This window comes from Amia ocellicauda, chromosome 16 (genome assembly GCF_036373705.1).
Source record: "Amia ocellicauda isolate fAmiCal2 chromosome 16, fAmiCal2.hap1, whole genome shotgun sequence".
Lineage (NCBI taxonomy): Eukaryota > Metazoa > Chordata > Actinopteri > Amiiformes > Amiidae > Amia > Amia ocellicauda.
Window position 1 is genome coordinate 9,421,043 of NC_089865.1, and position 18,236 is coordinate 9,439,278.

At 34.8% G+C, this 18,236-nt stretch overlaps 2 protein-coding genes across 12 annotated transcripts in view; both read left to right on the forward strand.

Moving 5' to 3' along the window:
* The window catches only part of LOC136711853 (myosin light chain kinase, smooth muscle), a 62,984-nt gene extending 57,457 nt beyond the window's left edge, over nt 1-5,527 (forward strand). For all 5 annotated transcript variants that reach the window (XM_066688409.1, XM_066688412.1, XM_066688411.1 and 2 more), the window contains exons 28-32: nt 937-1,089; nt 1,338-1,461; nt 1,712-1,832; nt 2,107-2,238; nt 3,039-5,527. In XM_066688409.1, coding sequence (XP_066544506.1) covers nt 937-1,089; nt 1,338-1,461; nt 1,712-1,832; nt 2,107-2,238; nt 3,039-3,283 — 775 coding nt within the window. In that variant the 3' untranslated portion in view covers nt 3,284-5,527. The remainder of the gene's footprint in view (nt 1-936; nt 1,090-1,337; nt 1,462-1,711; nt 1,833-2,106; nt 2,239-3,038) is intronic.
* A 5,344-nt stretch (nt 5,528-10,871) lies between these two features.
* Nucleotides 10,872-18,236, forward strand: part of fmnl2a (formin-like 2a) — a 67,510-nt gene continuing 60,145 nt past the window's right edge. For all 7 annotated transcript variants that reach the window (XM_066687798.1, XM_066687802.1, XM_066687796.1 and 4 more), the window contains exon 1: nt 10,872-11,509. In XM_066687798.1, the coding sequence (XP_066543895.1) occupies nt 11,393-11,509 (117 nt within the window). In that variant the 5' untranslated portion in view covers nt 10,872-11,392. The remainder of the gene's footprint in view (nt 11,510-18,236) is intronic.

Sequence of the window (18,236 nt, forward strand, 5' to 3'; positions counted from 1 at the left end):
CTCTTTGTTGATCCTACCTAAACACATAGAACAGGTCTTAACTTATGACTAATTAAACTCAAACAGGACAAAACAGCAGCCAAGCCAAAGTCCACAGTCCAAGTCCAAAGGTTTTCCTGTTGCTTTGTTCTCCTCCTGCCGTGGCACAGTGTTGCTGAATTGTCTTGTACCATCTTGAATGGTCGAACTCACATTTTAAGTAAGGTGGTCTAGCCTTTTTGTCGTTCTTCACTTATGTGTCCAGTTGTCTTCATTTTGTCTTTTATCGCAAATCAGTTTTAATACTCGCATGCAATACATTCAGAACTAAAATAATCACCCTTTCACTGTTCAGGGGTTTATTTATAGGTTCGAAACAACTACGGAAAGATTAGGATCCCAGAGGGAGTTACATGAAACCCTCTTTGTCAACCAACCATTTGAGGAGGCTTCTGTAACGGTTTAAATTGTATACTATACTGACAGACTTGAACAACTGCTATGGAAATGGATTCAGAAAGCATTTATTTTCATGCTCTATTTATGTTATATAACATTTCTAAATTCGGAATGTAATCAACTGCAGAATATAGTGTCCAAGTAGGATTTGTATAAAATGAACAAGATCTGATTTGTACATTTAAAGTAAGAAACAAAATCAAAACGTTATCACACAAAATATAGATCATGAAATACATTTTGAGGGCAGACATTTTGGTTGTTTTGCTTTGTTAAATAATAACCCTCTACATTTGAATTGACTGGGTTTTTAGAAAAAACTAAATCTACCAAATCAATAGTCTAAGAATGCACAAGAAAGACATTTTACATTTAATATTATTTTCATATTGTTAATATTCAGACATGGTCAGTAAAATGCTGCTTATGGACTTATTTAAGATATTGTTTTTCTTTCAAATGTATAGCTCTTTCCTGACTTTTTTTTATTCTTTCCAGGGTCAGTGGACTTTCCCCATTCATGGGCGATAATGACAATGAGACCTTGTCCAATGTTACCTCAGCTACATGGGACTTTGATGATGAAGCTTTTGATGAGATCTCAGATGATGCCAAAGATTTCATTAGCAGCCTTTTAAAGAAAGACATGAAGTAAGATTGGTTAAATCCCATTCAAAATATATAAAAAATGCAATGTAAATTATTACATATACTTTCTAATGCACTCTAAACAAAATGTACAGGACAATACTTGTTAAATGAAAGCAAACACAATTTCACGGTATCATATCTAAATGGTACTAAAGCTAACTATTTTAAATTTCATGAAGTTATCATGATCTTTTAATGTACATGTAATCTCTGCTGAATTAAATAAATCTGTTTATTTTACTTCTCAGGCGCCGCTTGACATGCGCTCAGTGCCTTGAACATCCATGGCTGAAGCAAGACATCAAGAACATGGAGGCCAAAACCCTGTCAAAGGAGAGGATGAAAAAGTATATCCTGAGAAGGAAATGGCAGGTAATATAATCTGAACGTGCACAACCCTATTATTTTTCTAGTGAGTGACTTGAGCTACATTCTGGTCTTGGACAGACTTTTGCTAGTATATTGCTTCCTGAAAAAGGCACGAGGTATCCCAATGATAATGAAAAAGGAGCACAGCAATTTACCTTTGGTTGTAAAGTAACTGATATACATGTACATGCCATTTGTCAAACTTGTGATCATTTTTAACCATATAAATGTATTTTATTCTATTTTCTTGTAGAAAACTGGTCATGCAGTGAGAGCCATTGGAAGACTGTCATCAATGGCAATGATATCAGGACTTAGTGCAAAAAAAGGCAACTCTCCCACCAGTTCGCCAATCTCGGAGTTGGGAACAGAAGGTGCCATAGTAACTTATCTTTGCACAAAAAAACTAAATGTGGTTGCATGTGAAATCCACTTATTTTTCCATGTTTGCCTGCATTAATAGTTTTTGCAACATCTTTGCAACATCTTTTGATTGATATCATAGTCCCTTATGTGATGGTTTTAAGAATTGAGATTTGCAGCATTTAATTAGTCCATCAGAGTTTCTTTATCCTTACAAGGACACTTTATAATTTATGGTAAACCTGCATCTCTTTTCCTCACTTTAATCCTTGTTGATTTGTACAGACGATGTTGCCAAGGATTTCCTGGATGCTGTAGTAGAAGAGCGGCCCCACGTCAAGCCCTTCTTCACCACGGTCATCAAGGATGTGGAAGTGGTGGAAGGCAGTGCTGCTCGATTTGACTGCAAAATTGAGGGTAAAGGTTTATATATAGAAACACAAATGGATGTTTGTGTGCAGTTGTTTGTGTGGGAAGCATTGATGCTAAATGAGGACTGTATGGAGAGGTTTATTTTTAAAGGATAGAGATGTAGAGGATTATCTTTTTAAAAAGGTAAGCTGATAATAGGCACTTTGTAGTCCATTCAAAATCCAGAAAGGATGCTTCCTAAAACATTGTTCACATGTACCCGAGTGACCCAGAGAGGAGATTACTTCCCTTGCTTTTCGTCAGTTTTACTTTCTATTTTCTAGTTTAGAACTAGTTTCTAGTTTTCTGTTTAACTTAAAGCAGTTCTACATATGATTCACTCAGACCCACATGGCCAGAGAAGCCAACTATTAGATAACTTAAGGAATCTGAATTCTATCACCAGGGAAATTGATACATTCAGTGTATCAATGCAGTAGCATTATTAAAAAACATTGACACATTATCCATATAGAGATGCTGACTAACACAGCTGGATAACTGCAATATGCATGAAAATGGTTCACTCTTATATAGGTCAGTTGTGATGTAATGCAGTACTTTGATCTAGGCCAGTAAGTTAATCCATTTGATCCCATTTGTTTTCCTCTCTATGGGGAAAGTTGTTTCATGATGATCTGCTAATTCCATAAGATATCGCATTTACGATTTAAAAATCGTCATCCTGCTAAAACTTAACAGTAAGCAATACAGACCTGAACTTGATAAGGAGATCAAATGAAGTAGAGTTTCTTTGAGAACGATCAAAGAGCAGAGCAAAAACTGTACTTCCCATTTTGTTCCAGGCTACCCCGATCCAGAAGTGGTGTGGTATAAAGATGAGCAGCCCATTAAGGAAACGCGACACTTTCAGATTGACTACGACGAAGATGGAAACTGCTGTTTGGTTATTTCGGAAGTCTGTGGTGATGACGATGCCAAATACACATGCAAGGCCGTGAACAGCCTAGGGGAGGTGACCTGCACAGCCGAGCTCATCGTGGAGGTCATGGGGGAGGAAGAGGAAGAGGAGGAGGAGGAGGAAGAATAAATGGAAAGCAAGGAACAAGCACCTTTTTAACTTCACCATGTTAAAGATTTCAAGCTGCTTCATAAGGCACTCACCTTCTTTTATAGATGTAAAGACGTTCTAGGAGCACTCTTTGCTATGGTTATGCACTTTTTCTTGTTTAACTGTAATAACAAATATCAGAGGTTGATACGCACAATTTAAAAGCACGATCGTCCACATTCCAGCTGTTTGTGAATTTTTAGAAGCACGGTATAAAGATATTTGTGATTTAAATCTAAGGAAACCAAAATGGGGGAGAAAGTTGTTAATTTGCTTAAGTATCAACATTGTGATATTTGGTATTATCTGGGTGTCTTGTGTTTTTAAATTTGATTCAATTTTAAACTATTTTAACACTGCAGTCCTATCATATTGTAGTTTTTATGCATCAGTTGTGAAATATCTGAGCATGCAGTTATTTTTTAATCAGTGTCACCACTATCTCAAATAGCAAATATTTGTTAAAGGAATAGGCATTAAATCAAATAACACTATTACTATATATGTAGCACATTCATTTTTTTTTATTTATTTTTTTTTTTTTTACATATACATTTTTTTTTTGTTAAGAATAAAAATGTATCAGTTTGACAAAGTGCAGATTGCAAGTAATGAGAACACTACGATTGTAGTTGATCACTGTTCCAGAATAAATGTTATCACAAAGCATGTGGTTTGCACTATGACTAGCAGCCGTGGTTGGATTTATATTGTAAATGTAATAAATTGCAAGGAAATCCCTGAAGAATCACTAAGAATGCATGTTAAGGAAAGTGATATTTTTCAAATTAATTTTTAATTTTTGAACTATTATTTGAAACTGGTTCTTTTGTGTATCTGCTACAGTTTTGTGCAAAGTAAACCATGTCAGATCTCGTCAAACTGTTAAACATCTTTTGATTTGTTTAAACTTTGCTTGTCATAGTCACCAGGTAAACAAGGTTAAAAAATAAGAAAAAAAAGTAATTTGCAGAATGTAAAATAGTTTTGAAAACGCAGAGCTTGTTAGTTATGCTTGCAGAAAGGAATGCACAGCCTCTTATCAATATAAATGTTATTGTTTGGTCTCCAACATAATGTATATTGGGTATGTAAGTGGGTATTCGATTATATTGAAGATTAAATCTTGTTAACTTTAAGGAACATGCAACACATTGCTCTGCACTGAGACTTTTATTAATTTATTTGCTCTTTAAATAGGACTATAATGTCAACATTAACTTGCATATAATGGTACATTTAAGCTTACAAGATGTATTTATGAAGTACTCTGCAATCATGGAAAAGGTACAGTTCAATCGATCGGTGTATTTTTGTAATTTGAACAGATATATAACTTCTACAATTCATTTCCAGTATATAAAGTAGTCTTCTGAGAATAGTATTCCTACAATATATATAATGATCACATGACCTGCAACTAATAAGACTTGTTGAGCAAACATTTAGCCATGTGTATAAGAAGTGGTTAACTATGAAATGGAAAGTAGTGTCCTCCGTTTAATTACTGTAAATTACCAAAAGGAAAATGATTCCTCATCAATATAAAAGTTTTTTCGAAGAACCCATAAGAGACCATTCTGAAATTCCAAATGTAATATTCAAATTTACAATTAAAAAGTCACTGTAGAAGTTGAAACTGCAATTTGGTCATTACAGACCAACGGGAAAGCATGGGGAATCAATAATAAATCATGTATGATTGAATGCTTAGTATACTATCAGTGTATAATTTGAAACCCTTTTTCAAATTATCTGATTAAAATCTAAATTTTAATAATAGTTCAGGATCTTGTTCCTTTGTGGCTAAACACAACTATTGTACAACAACCATATTAGGTTATGTTGATTTATAATCAGTAGTGTGTAGGCCTAATACATAAAGGTATACAAGATTTTGAAAGTATGAATATCCTAAGTGTTTGATAACTAACAGATGTACTTAAAAAAAGTGTCTAGGAACTCGTATACTAGTCAATTAGCCTGGAGGGGAACGGTGAGGAGATCTAGTTTCCTGTCTTTTTCAAATGTAATTATCCTTCAGAGCTTCCATTTCTAATTTCTGCTTCTTCATTGTTAAATTTATGAGATGATGCATATTCATATTTTTGTGTTTTGATTAATTTGCCAACAAAGGATTTGTTTGTTCAACCTGGAATTGCATTCTCTGTGGAAGCTTGGATCTTTGCTTTAATCGTTCAGAATTAAAACTGCTAAAGCACGCATAGTGATTTATCTTAATGCCTTCAAATTGAAACTAAGTTTGATCAAATGTATTTCTCAACATGCCTAAGTTCCATCTTATCACATGGTGCCTTGCCAGTTAGTCACAAGACTAACTATTTACGGATTTCCCCAGGCTAACAAAAATCTACCACTAATTCCATAATGTGTAGAATGCAATAGAATTGTACCTACTAGCAAGCAAACTAGTAGAAAAAATATATAATTTTAGAGTTTAGCATTTTAAATTTTACATAATGTGTGTGTGTGTGTGTGTGTTTGTATATATAATATATATATAAAAATATACACACATACATTATATATATATATATGCGTGTATATAATGTATGTGTGTGTATATATATGTATGTGTATATATATGTGTGTGTATATATATATATATGTATATATATATATATATATATATATATATATATATATATATATATATATATATATATATATATATATATATATATGTATGTATGTATGTATATATATATATATATATATATGTATATATGTATTTATACACTAACTTCAGGGCTACATTAATTTTAAAACGGTTTCTGTTCTCATGATTTTCAGTTTGTTTTTAAACACATGGAACAAGGTATCAGTCTTAATGTGGTAAGTGTTTCTAGGAAATAACTAACATTTAATAATACAAATTCTAATAACAAATAGATTATTGGTATGTTTTAAGTGGAATGTTTTCTTGTCTTGTAAAAAACCTTTCATCCACTAGATGTCATTAGTAGACTAATACCCTGGGCTTTTACTACAGTAAGACCATCATATTTAAACACATTCTTTTTAAACTTCCTTTGCCAAAAAAATCCCTTAAACCTCTCCAAGTTCATTCAGGTCACAAGGACGGATTTCCTCTTCAGCCATGCATTATTTATAAACAGAATTGTACTCTCCTGTTATTGTGCTGTGATGCAGCTGGAACTGAGAGCACAGTGAAACAGAAAATGTGTGTGTCAAGATAATTCGGATACTTTAGAATTGTTTTTGTATTTGTGTGTGTGTGCTGAATCAGAATAAATTATGGAATCTACTGTAAGGTAAGGTTAAGGAGCAAACCTGTCAGATTAATTTTAATTTGAATACATCTGTATATTGAACATCATCGAGCCCCATAATTTAAAAACTTTAAAAAATGATCTAGAATAAATTATTTATTGGCTTTTCCTTATTCGTTACTGCCTTTCCTTCCTGAAAATCCCATGCAACCATTTATTGAATTACCTCAGTTGGGGGTCTGGAACAATCTACCTATCCATGTAGTTGATGTGGACTCTGGGTTTGCTCAAGAAAAGTTGCATGGAAATTATTGAATTAGCTACTAAACTGTATGAGCAAGAAGGGCTGAATGGCATCTTGTTTGTAACCTTTCTTATGTTCTTTATATTACAGAATTGATAAACAAGCCTGGCTGTATGATTATTTATTATTTTTCACTCTGTGATGGTGGCTTAGTGTTGGGTCTATGTTTATGACAAGCCAAGGCCTGCCAGGACATTATTGTGATACACCGCACACACATTCCACTGCCAAAAAGAAACATAGACCGCCACTAACACATACCAATAAATAGCATGTTTCTCAATATCCATATCATAACATGCTATTAAGCATGCTTCTGTCTACAGTCCTACCCCTAACTTCAATGGCTGGGTCATATGTTTTAGTTTTAAACTAGTTCAACATCTACATTATTTCTCATTCATATGTTTATATTCCCACCTGCTTGCAACCTACTTTAAATTAATCCAAAACTGGGCAGTGTTTAGTGGTAATAAGTCTTAATTTAGTTTAAAGGTAATTAGTAACTAGTATTTAGAATTGCTTGCATATATATTATTTAATATAATTGTAAAATAAGGTAATATGTATTTCAATTTATCAACAGTCACTAATGAATACTAATGAATAACCAGTTTCAATATTCCTGTTTTACTGTTTTTATGTGTTGGCAAATACCTTTTTACTCTTCAAATCCAATAAATTACATTTTTCCTTATTTTCTGACCTTAAGTGGTACTGAATCTTGACAAAGAAGGTAATGCTCAGTACAATGATAGCTCAAGGCTTGGTGTAGTTTAGGCCTCAGTTCACAATGTGCTCTCTGTATGTCATATTTTTTCTTGGTCTACGAACACTGCTTCCTTTGGAAGTTTCTGCACAAATTTAGCAACATCTGTGAATTCATGTTCCTGTGAAATCCCAAACATAAAGATTTTATTGTACTGATTTTTTTATTTTTGGCATCTGTTTGGCATTTCACAATTTCAGCTTTGGACTTTTTTAGTTTGGATTTCTTTAGTCCACTTAATGTTCCACAGCTGTTAAGATTCTCCCAATGTACCAAAAATATTTTAGCATTTTACTTCCTAGGGAATATAATGAACAACATTTAGACTTTGCACTACATCCTCTACAATATGCTTCTACTGTTTTTATTTAGTTGCAAAAACATTTTAATTATTTGGGCATTATGTTTCCTTTATCTTCTTTCATCAGTCTGGTTTATATTTATTATATATATTTGTATGTTGTCAGTGTGTGAATTGCTGAAAACTTGTTCTAGACACTTTTTCTGTATTAGACCTTTTCACATTCTTTCATATATCTGACTGCTCACCCTTTTTTTTTGCATGTGTTTTTCAGTACTAACAATTTCTGCCATTCCATCCCTTTTGAGAACCCCCCCGCCCCCAACAGAAACACATTTTCCTTCTGTTTCAATCCTATGTTAATTCCAATATAAAATATTTTGGGTGAACCACAATTATTCTTCTGTTCATGTGTTTTCTTGACCATAGCCTCTTACACATTTCACTTATGAGACACGTTCGCATATTTGTTAATCTCTTTAACAGTGTGTCGTCTGATAGTGTGAGAGGGGAAAAAATAAGAGTGCAATTGTGTCTAATCCACCATTCCACAGCCTGAACCCTCGTTACTGTAGTGACCAAGCACCTGATCCCCGCACTCCTCCGTATCCCTACATTTACATTGTTCCCCAGCTATTGTGTCACAGCTGTGTCCTCTGCGTAAGGGATGAATTGAAGCCAACTGGATTTGTTTAATGGAAAATACATTCCTATCTATTCATGATGTACTTCTCCCCGTTGCATCTTATTTTCCACAATTTTATGTCTAGAAATAGCAATATCTCTAAGTAACTAAGTTTTTAAATTTATTATTTTATGTTCAAAAGAAATGACTAACTAGATGTGGTTTATGTTGAACCTTATCATTATGGGGTCAATATAAGCGTGTATTATAATGTATTACAAGAAGCAACTGTGGAAACCTTTCCCTGCATTGCTTTAACAATTTTAATTTAAGATAAAAGTTATCATTGGAATTTGCAGTTCGCATTTACTTTTGGTTGCTGTAGTGTCACATGTCGTCATTATTAGTGTGAACAAAAAGCCAGAAATCCAACCCTAGCCAATGCCACAATCTGAAGCAATGCCAAATCTGTAACTCATTCTTTCTTTGTTAACCCAATACAAATGAAATGCTAACCCTAATGAAAGCCTAGGTTTTCCTGTCCTTAGTCCAATCCAAAACCTAACCTTCGCCTAGATTCACGAATACCGTGGTCAGAAACGAGCCCAAGTCATTTTTACATTTCAAATGCATGTATACATTTATAAAAAGGTAACAACAGGATAAATCTAAGTCAACTTCGATTACTCCTTCAAATGATTACTCTCCCAAGTAGTTCCCTGTAGTCGTGAATATTAATCTCTTATTTCCTGAAACTCCATGACAAAGTTGGCAACCCTATCTCCAACCCATATTTAAAGCTCAATTGTTTTTCAGAAGTCATTTGGCATGGTAGCAAATGCCTTGGAGGTGCATTAATACTCTTAGTTCTGGGGTTCTGGAAACAATTAGTGATTTAATTTTAATAAAATAAATATACATTTCAAATTGGTCATCGTATACAGTAATATATCAGAAGAATCATACTTTTCCTGGTATTGTTTTCAGTTATAAATAAGTACTGAAAACCATATTTTGCAGATGATCTGTATGAGATAGAGAATGTGTTATACTGCATAACATTTTGTCATTTTAAACATCTGCCTGTGGACTTATTCATACAACCTCTAAGATGACGCCCTGTTAAATTAGACTTTCGCTCTTATTTCCCATAAACAGTATTGCATCTGCTGGACTTGGCAGAGCCTACTTGCATCTGAGGTCATTTTCATAGGGGATTTTTTTTGTGTGCTCCACCCTGTGAGAAAGGGACAAAGCATATGATTAGTACTTAGTCAAGATTAAGTAAATAATGACCGAACATCGGAGAAAAATGTACAAGAAATTACAATGCAGTGGGTGGTCTTTCATTATATGTAAAATCAAACTACATAAACCATTATTTATATATATATCTTTTAAATATAATTTTATGCTATTGCATAGAAATCTACCCATTTGCCTGCAAAAGTATTTGATCAATGCATCTTCCCAGTGCTCACTTATGGCTCTGAAAGTGGGTCACTAAATGTAACAATGACACACAAACCGCAAACAACACAAAGAAGCATGGAAAGATGTATGCTTAGAATAACAAGAAGAGACGGGAAAACAAATAAATGGATCTAAGAATAAACAAAAGTGTTTTGACATGAGTGAAAATATAAAACTGGCAATGGGCCGGACACATTCCAAGAAGAACTCAACAAAGATGGATAAAGGAAGCTATTGAATCGATCCCAAGGGATGTAAGAAGCCATAAGAGACGACAACATAAAATAAACAAGAAGCTCTGCTGGCGTGACCTGGAAGAGACATTCTGGTAATTGAAACAAGTGGAAACATCTTGGGGAGGCTTTCATCCAGCAGTGGATTGATACAAGCTGATGATAATGATAAATATAGAGTGGAAAGCTTTTGCTGCTCTGGGTGTATAGTAATGTATTGTTTAATATGTGGAAAATGTAATCTTATGTTATCTATTTCTCTCTTCCACCCTTGCAAACAATTGCACGACGTTACAGGAATTACCCGCTCCACTGAAACCAACACCCTCAACTTCAGCCAACAGCAACATCTCAAGCTAGGACCATACACATCTACACACAATCCAGTGTGTGTTGGTTGAAAATCAGCCTTCACCTCAGCAAAACAAACCAAGCCTCCCAAGTTAGTTCCTTTTCTTATCTTTATTTCGAAGGATGTGTGTTCTCTCAACACCTTTCCTGACATCCCACCCAGGCAAGGGCCAACTCCAAATCCCAGCATGCACCTGAACCAAACATACCCTCTCCTTGGTGTCGTCACCACTGCCAAGGCACGCCCTGGTGGGAGGCCAGTCTGAAAGGGTTCATTGTGTGGGGGCTGTGGATGTGGAGTGTGCTGCGTCGTGTGTGGATGCTGTATTGTATGTGTTGTCAGCATCGGAAGGATTACACATTGTAGAGGACCGCTAAGCCTGAATCATGCACATCATCACCATTAGATCAAACTGGGAGTGGTGCAGAAATTGTGCAAGATACGGATAGGAAACACGTTTTGTTTTATTTTTTGTTGTATTGGGTTGATCAGATTGCGCGGCTATTGTTTCAGGATCAGGAAAAATGAATGAAGACGGAGAGAATCAAGCGTTCGATTCGAGCGTCTAAAGAATGCCAGAGAGGAGACGCACTTCTGTGGATACGACGCGCTTTGCTGGCTTCGTCTCGTTTGTTCTGTCGGAAAGGGACCAGACTGGGATAAAATAAAGGGAGGAGGTGGGATATTCTCCCCATTAACGGATACATTGATTGTGTCTGGTCTGACACGCCGTGATTTTCTAGTGCGAGAGTGAGTCTCAGACGGACTGAAGCCACCATGGGAAACGCAGGCAGTGTGGACTCGCAGCACACCGAGTTCAGGGCTCACAACATGCCCCTGAAGCTGCCCATGCCCGAGCCGGGGGAGCTGGAGGAGAGGTTTGCCATCGTCCTGGTAGGTCAAACCCCCCTATTCTCTGTGTGAAATGTGGGCTCTGTGATTGTACAGTTATCCTATGAATAAAAAGCATTGGACGGAAAAACAGGTTCTACTAGTGATTAGCAGCAGCCAATTCAGGTCTTCAAAGCAGTTCTTCAATGGATTCGACCTGACAAAGATGATTTACATAACATATGGCTTCTTATAATCAGTGATGCTTTTATATACATGCATGTGTGTATATATCTAGTATGTATAATGGCATACTTTAATAATCAAAGCATATATTATGTGTGTGTATATATATGTAGGCTATATATTGTGTGTGTGTGTGTGTGTATATATATATATATATATATATATATATATGTGTATGTGTAAACACACACACACACTGCTGCTGTGTGTGTGTGTGTATTAACAATATTTTCAATTTGACTTCTGGGGCATGGCATCGTGATTAATGCATCCTCATGAATTGAATCAGAGATGTTGGGGTTTGAGTGGCCAGTTATCCACACTGGACAACCACATGTATCTGAGCTCATTTAGAAATGAAAGCCATAGATAATTGACTTCTCCAAACTCCACTTTCTCGCCTGTGTAATTAGTTGTCAAGAGATACAAATAAATCAACAAGTTAAAGAATAGTTTTACAATTCCATAAACTACACACACACTTGCATATATGCATGCATACATACATATGCATATTTAATTACAATTGACTGAATGAATATTTGTTTTTATATGTCATTTTACCATTATTGTCATTATTTGTGTCTGCAGTAGAATATTGTGCGACAAAAAGATTCCAGCCAAACAGTTCTAAGCAAACAACTATTTATTTTTTTTAAACAAGAAACCCCAAACCAGCGCTTTGGACATACTCAGTTTTGCTTGAGAGGGTGTGGTGAAGTCAATCCTACTCTGCTGAGATTTAGGCATTTTAACAGTGATCTTTTGAATTGGACAATGGGATGATCCACAATGTGTTTGTGTTGAGAATAGTTTTTCAGAAATCAATATTTTATTAATAGACCTTTGTCAAGTATTCTGTCAGTTCAACTAGTTTTTTTTTAAACCACTTGATCTAGTTATAAATAGCTACATTAAATGCAGTTTCAAATTTAAAGCCAAGTGCTGTTTTCTTAGTATTTGTTATGCCATGAAATACATGTGAACTGAATGGAGCAAGGCAAGAAACTTAAATGTCTGTTGTGACCTGTGATTAGTTATGCTGCTTTTGCATGATCAGCAACATTTGTATTTATTTAATTGAAAGATTTGATGTTCTTCTAGGAGTTGAAACAGAATCAGGATTTACTGAACACCCTGATATCTATTCTGTGAGGGTTGAACTTAATTCACTTAATTTCTCCAGAGTGTGAAATGTTGTCAGCTCACACTTTAGGAGGATATTCATTACTTTGCCTTGTGTCAATGCAAGATGTTGACTCACTCTTTGCTCTATGAAAACCAGGCTGGGGCCACCTGTGTTTATTCAAAGTGGCACCTGCACAGCTGTGCTGTTCATTTGTTTTGCCTATAATTCTATGCACATGACAATTAATTGTGTTTATATAAAAGCAAGCATATTTTAGTTCTTGTTTTAGCTCTTGTTTCTAAATTCATAGCGGTGTAGTTTTAGTACAGTCTATGACATTCATTTAAAACCAAATTGGTACATAATTTGTGTATTCCATTGATCAATCAGCTCTTTTACACTGATTTAGCACAGTTACACAGTTTACCACTTAGGCCTACTGATCATTCCTGAACATAAAAAATATTGCTATACTATGTATCCTATCCTTATCAATGTGTGTAGGACTGATGAAGGCTAATTATAGTGATGTAATGCATGTAGAACAAATAATTGAAATATAATTCATGTTATATTATCAATTATGCTTTTTTTCTTTTATTTTTGAGGTTGTTATTTATAGCACAAGTTTGCAAACTATGCACAAGTATATTAAACTTACACCTGGACCAAAATGTCGACTCTGAATTTGTTGTCGGATATTGGGAGGATCATACATTTGCCTTGTAGCAGATTAAAATCCACATTAGTAAGACAGAAATCATTAATGAACACATTTTGTCTAGTTTGATGTGTTAAACATTTTTCATGGGAACTGTCAAAAGATGGCCTGAATGAACTGTTTGTCACAGCATAGGCTTGTGTGTAACTTGATTTTTGCCTTCTTTTGAGGTGGGTAAAAGGATGTACAGTTTCTCCTAATAATTGACTTGCGCTCCTTTATATTCAGTATTAAAATGTGCTTGACAGTTAATGTAAAATCCTGTTGATGTATTTTTTTTTTTATCATTCTACAATTGGCAAAACTTTCCACCCCATACATTGAGTCCAGTGATGCACAGTTTTGTTCACACTTTCTTAATGTGAATAAATGGTTGCCCTTTCCAATTGTATTCATAGATTGAGTATAATGTTACCAACTAAATTATTAGGAAATTTACCATACACAATTTATCAGCAACAACATGTAGGCTATATCTGGCTGATTACAGGTAAAAAAATAGTAATTGCCTTACAGCACACAAACAATCAAGTAAATGTGATATAAAGCTCTAATAAAAAGTAAAATAGTTAGGTGACTGTTATACACGTGATGCCAAAATATAAACCCACTAGACTCTGAGTTTTGTAAGCTTTGAAGGATCTATTATATAAGGTCATGTAAAGTGGGTCAGACTTTATTGTAGTCAAACCCAATGCCCTAGTGAATGCAGTCTGTAACTTAGGCAATGGTTTCTTGCAATTAACACAAGACTATGAGAGGGAGACTGCAGATAAATAAAGAAGTCAGGTGACTCGGAAGCTTTTTTTGAGCTTGACGGAAGGAGAGGAAAATAGGATTAATTTGGAAAATATATAATCCCCTGAATCTTTGATTTGATGATTTCCAGATTTTTACATTAAGCTTGCATGATTGCTTTTCTCAAAGTATATATTTTTCCTGTTGAGTTATACCTTATCTGTTTTAATGCAGAGTTGCTTTTTGCAGGTCACATTGTTCTTGTTTGGTACCATTGACTGGTTGCCATATGTAGAAGCTTCTGAGTATCCTTGTCTGTCTTTCAAAGGGACCAGACCTCTAGATGTTTGACGTCACTGGCTGTCAAGGGAATTTAACTTTCTTTTTAATCCTGTCTGTTTTTAGACTCACTGGCTACGTACAAACGGTGTAATGGAAGCACTGAACACCTAGGGAAGCAGTAACATTAACATTTGATGTCTGACTGAACTCTTTCTTTAAAGCTTTTTCATGTTGCAAGTAAATTGCTTGAAACAATAACAGCTAATTGTTTAAATAAAGCTAATCAGTTACTGTGACTCCCAAGTATTTGTTTTATAGTGCGTTTTGTATAGTTGAAGAACCAGACACAATCTCTCTAACTTTGGTTCAGTCTGAATTGGATCAGTACACCCAGTAGTGAATTAGAACTCTATTCCTTTCTTCTAAAATATACAAAATATAAATACAGGAGATGACGTATTCATTTTTTTGCTTGTTGATTCTTGAGAAATTGCTTTTTTTTATCACAATTTTGTTCAATACTGTATTCTGAACTTACTCTGGCTTGTCAGGAAACTTATGACTTGTCAAATTGATGCATGTCATCTTTGCACAATGGGCACATTCAGCATTAGGGGGCTTGAGTGTTTAATGAGAGCACTTAGTATTATTTACAACTATTTAAGCTACAGTGCATGTCAATGATGCCTTATGGCAGACGTGCCATTAACTGCAGTAGTCAGTGCGTGGTTGTGAAGCATAAACCTGACCTGTGACTGAACTATGTGAAACCAATTATGAGTGTTTGTTTACACCGAAGCATGATGCAGTGAGCGCTGTATGGATTTGCTTATTTAAACTCTAGTTATGCAGTATTGTCTTTAAAGTTGTTTTGTTTATGTTGTGGGAGATGTAGGCCTAGTTACACCACAGTGGAAGAACATGCTAAATCGTGCTTGGATAAGTTTGCTTTTCAAATGGTAGTTTTTACTATTCAAATGTAATATCAAAACCACAAACATTCACTCGTTAAGAACTGCGTCTTCAAAACTCACCTCCCAGTTTTGTAAAAGCAAGAACAGGCTATTTTTTAGTTTCCTCTTTTAAGTTACAGACTACACCCATAAGGGATCTTTGACATTAAAATGTAAAATGATTGACTATTCTTTTTATAGTTATAAATAACAGGGTAACTATAATTTATATCCTATTACTCACCAAGTGGAATATGATGTAATTTGGTTTTGAATATTTTTAACATTTATGCTGCAGCAGGAGTTCTTCATACAGCAGACAAGTAAAAATCCAGTAAGATACTCTTCTAATTACACCAGTAGTTTATCCAGTGGTAACTAGCTACTATGGTATTTTTTACTTTTTTATTATAACTTGTATTATTATTTATTTATTTATTATTGGATGCCCTGACTTACGGTTTTAAGAGAGAATTTAAGCACCATTGATTGAAAATGTGTAAAATATAATGATTGAATATTTTATTTTTATTTGACTGCTTTATATAGGGGTCATGCAAGCACTGCACTCAAATTTCTACCTAAGAGCATCTTTCTGGAGCAATGACCTTATGGATGCCCTCCTGTCTCATAAGAGATCTCTCTTATAAATGACTGCAAATACCATGCATGACTGGGTTTTATATGAAAGTCCTTGGATTTTTATGTGGCAGGGTTAATACTGAGATAAAGTTATTCGCAGTCACTGACACATTCTGGTGAGTAACACCAAAGTGGAGTACAACGACACATTTACCACTGTGTTTGTCTGTACTAGATAATGTTTTCAATGTATTTTCATGAATTTATTTATCTTTAATAAGAAATAACTCATAATAAACCCACATTTGTTTGTCTTTACTTAGGGCCAGATTAAATCAAAACTTTGACCCACCCGCTAATAGAAAACTACAGAACTGTACTCGGTTGCGGCTTCATTTTTAGCAAGATGACACTTTCTTCTGATCAGAAATGTAACCGCTATGATGTACAGGTTTGTAGTTTTCTATTAGCGGGTGGGTCAAAGTTTTGATTTAATCCGGCCCTTAGTTTCCTCAAAAGAACTACACCTGGCTTTATCAGAAGTTTGTTATATTTAAAGCTAACATCCCCTCATGCCTGTATCCCCTCATTTATTTCTTTGGCTCAGCTCACCATTGCATGGTTGATAATTTTCCAGCTTGCGTGATCCTGAATAACTTAGATTGTTTTTAAATATATTTTAGCTGTAAAGAAACCAGCAGTACCTGTAAGCAGTGAGACTGTCTACAGGAAGATCAAACTTTATTTTTGAATGAAATGTTTACAGTGAGTGAGCTATATGTTTTTATTTTTATTTTTATTTTTATTAAATCATTTCTGTAATGTTTTTTCTCGGTGGGAAATAAGTAAGTAAGCTGAAATACTGTAATCAACACACTATTGGAGTTCTGGCAGCAGCCCAGAGAACAAGGCGTATCATAAGGATTGTGCAATAGCTGTGCACATTGGCTTTATCTTTGTCCTTGCAGCGAAAATGAAACATTCCCATGCTGTTCTGTTCTTTTCAGTACTGGCATTACACTGGAAGATAAACCGAAGGCCTGTGTATTGTCAATGGAAAAGCATTGTTTCCTCTGATTTAAAGGAACAACAACAAAAAAAACATCAGTGACTGCTAATGCAGACAGTACTTTAAATCTGTGATATTGTACTGCATGAGAAGTAGATTTTAGTAAGTTACTATATAATGTATGTTACAAATTCATGGTGTGGAGTGACATGAAAACATTTTGTATTGCTTTACCTCAGTTTTACCTCCTAACTTTAACATTTCCAATATTAAAAGGTGGAATAGCCTTCTGGGTTTGAGCGGAGCATGCCAATTCCAATGCTAAGATCAGGAGTTTTGTTGTCTCAGTGCAGTGAAGGAGTGGAGATGCCCATTGCCCTCATTAGCCAAGCAGATAAGAGGATTGCACCCACATCACCTCTTCTTTAAAGGTAATCGTATGATGAAGAGGAGGAAAATAAACCATTTGCTCCGGTATTGTTTTTCTCTAATCAATGAGGTGGGATTTAAAATACTATGGAAGTTGAATTTGGGTCCCTTAAAAGTTACCCTACCCAGTTTGATTTAGTTTTTGTATTCCTCTAAGATTCTTTAGTGAACTTTTATTTTCTGGAATGGCACTATTGTTTTGCCACCCAGCAGCTACTCCAATCTCATAAGAAAGACTGAATGTTTGAGGTGTGTGTTGAATCAGTTCAGTTTTTGTTGGATGCCTGGTGATGTTTTCTCTGTGGAATAGCAAAGGTGTTGATGTCAAATACCTGAGCTTTTAAATGATTGTAAACAATTTGATAATAGTTTGGGGAATTTGTAATGAATAGTGCAATGTATCTTTTTAACTTTCTATGCTTTCTAGCTTTCTATGACACATTATTTTTAATATTGCCTTACAGTACTACTCAACCATAATATATGCTTGTGAAGAAACGCAAAGCATTAATAATAAAAGGCATAATTATGAAGTTCGGTATAAACTTGTGGTAGAAGCTATTGTTCAGAGAATGATTCAAGTAGTTTATTCATCTGTTTTTAAGATTACAACCGTTTCAATACTTCTGATTTTAATTTGAAAGATAAGCGAGAGATTGTATCTTCAAATCTGTCCGATCATATGCTCTTCTCAATGTGAG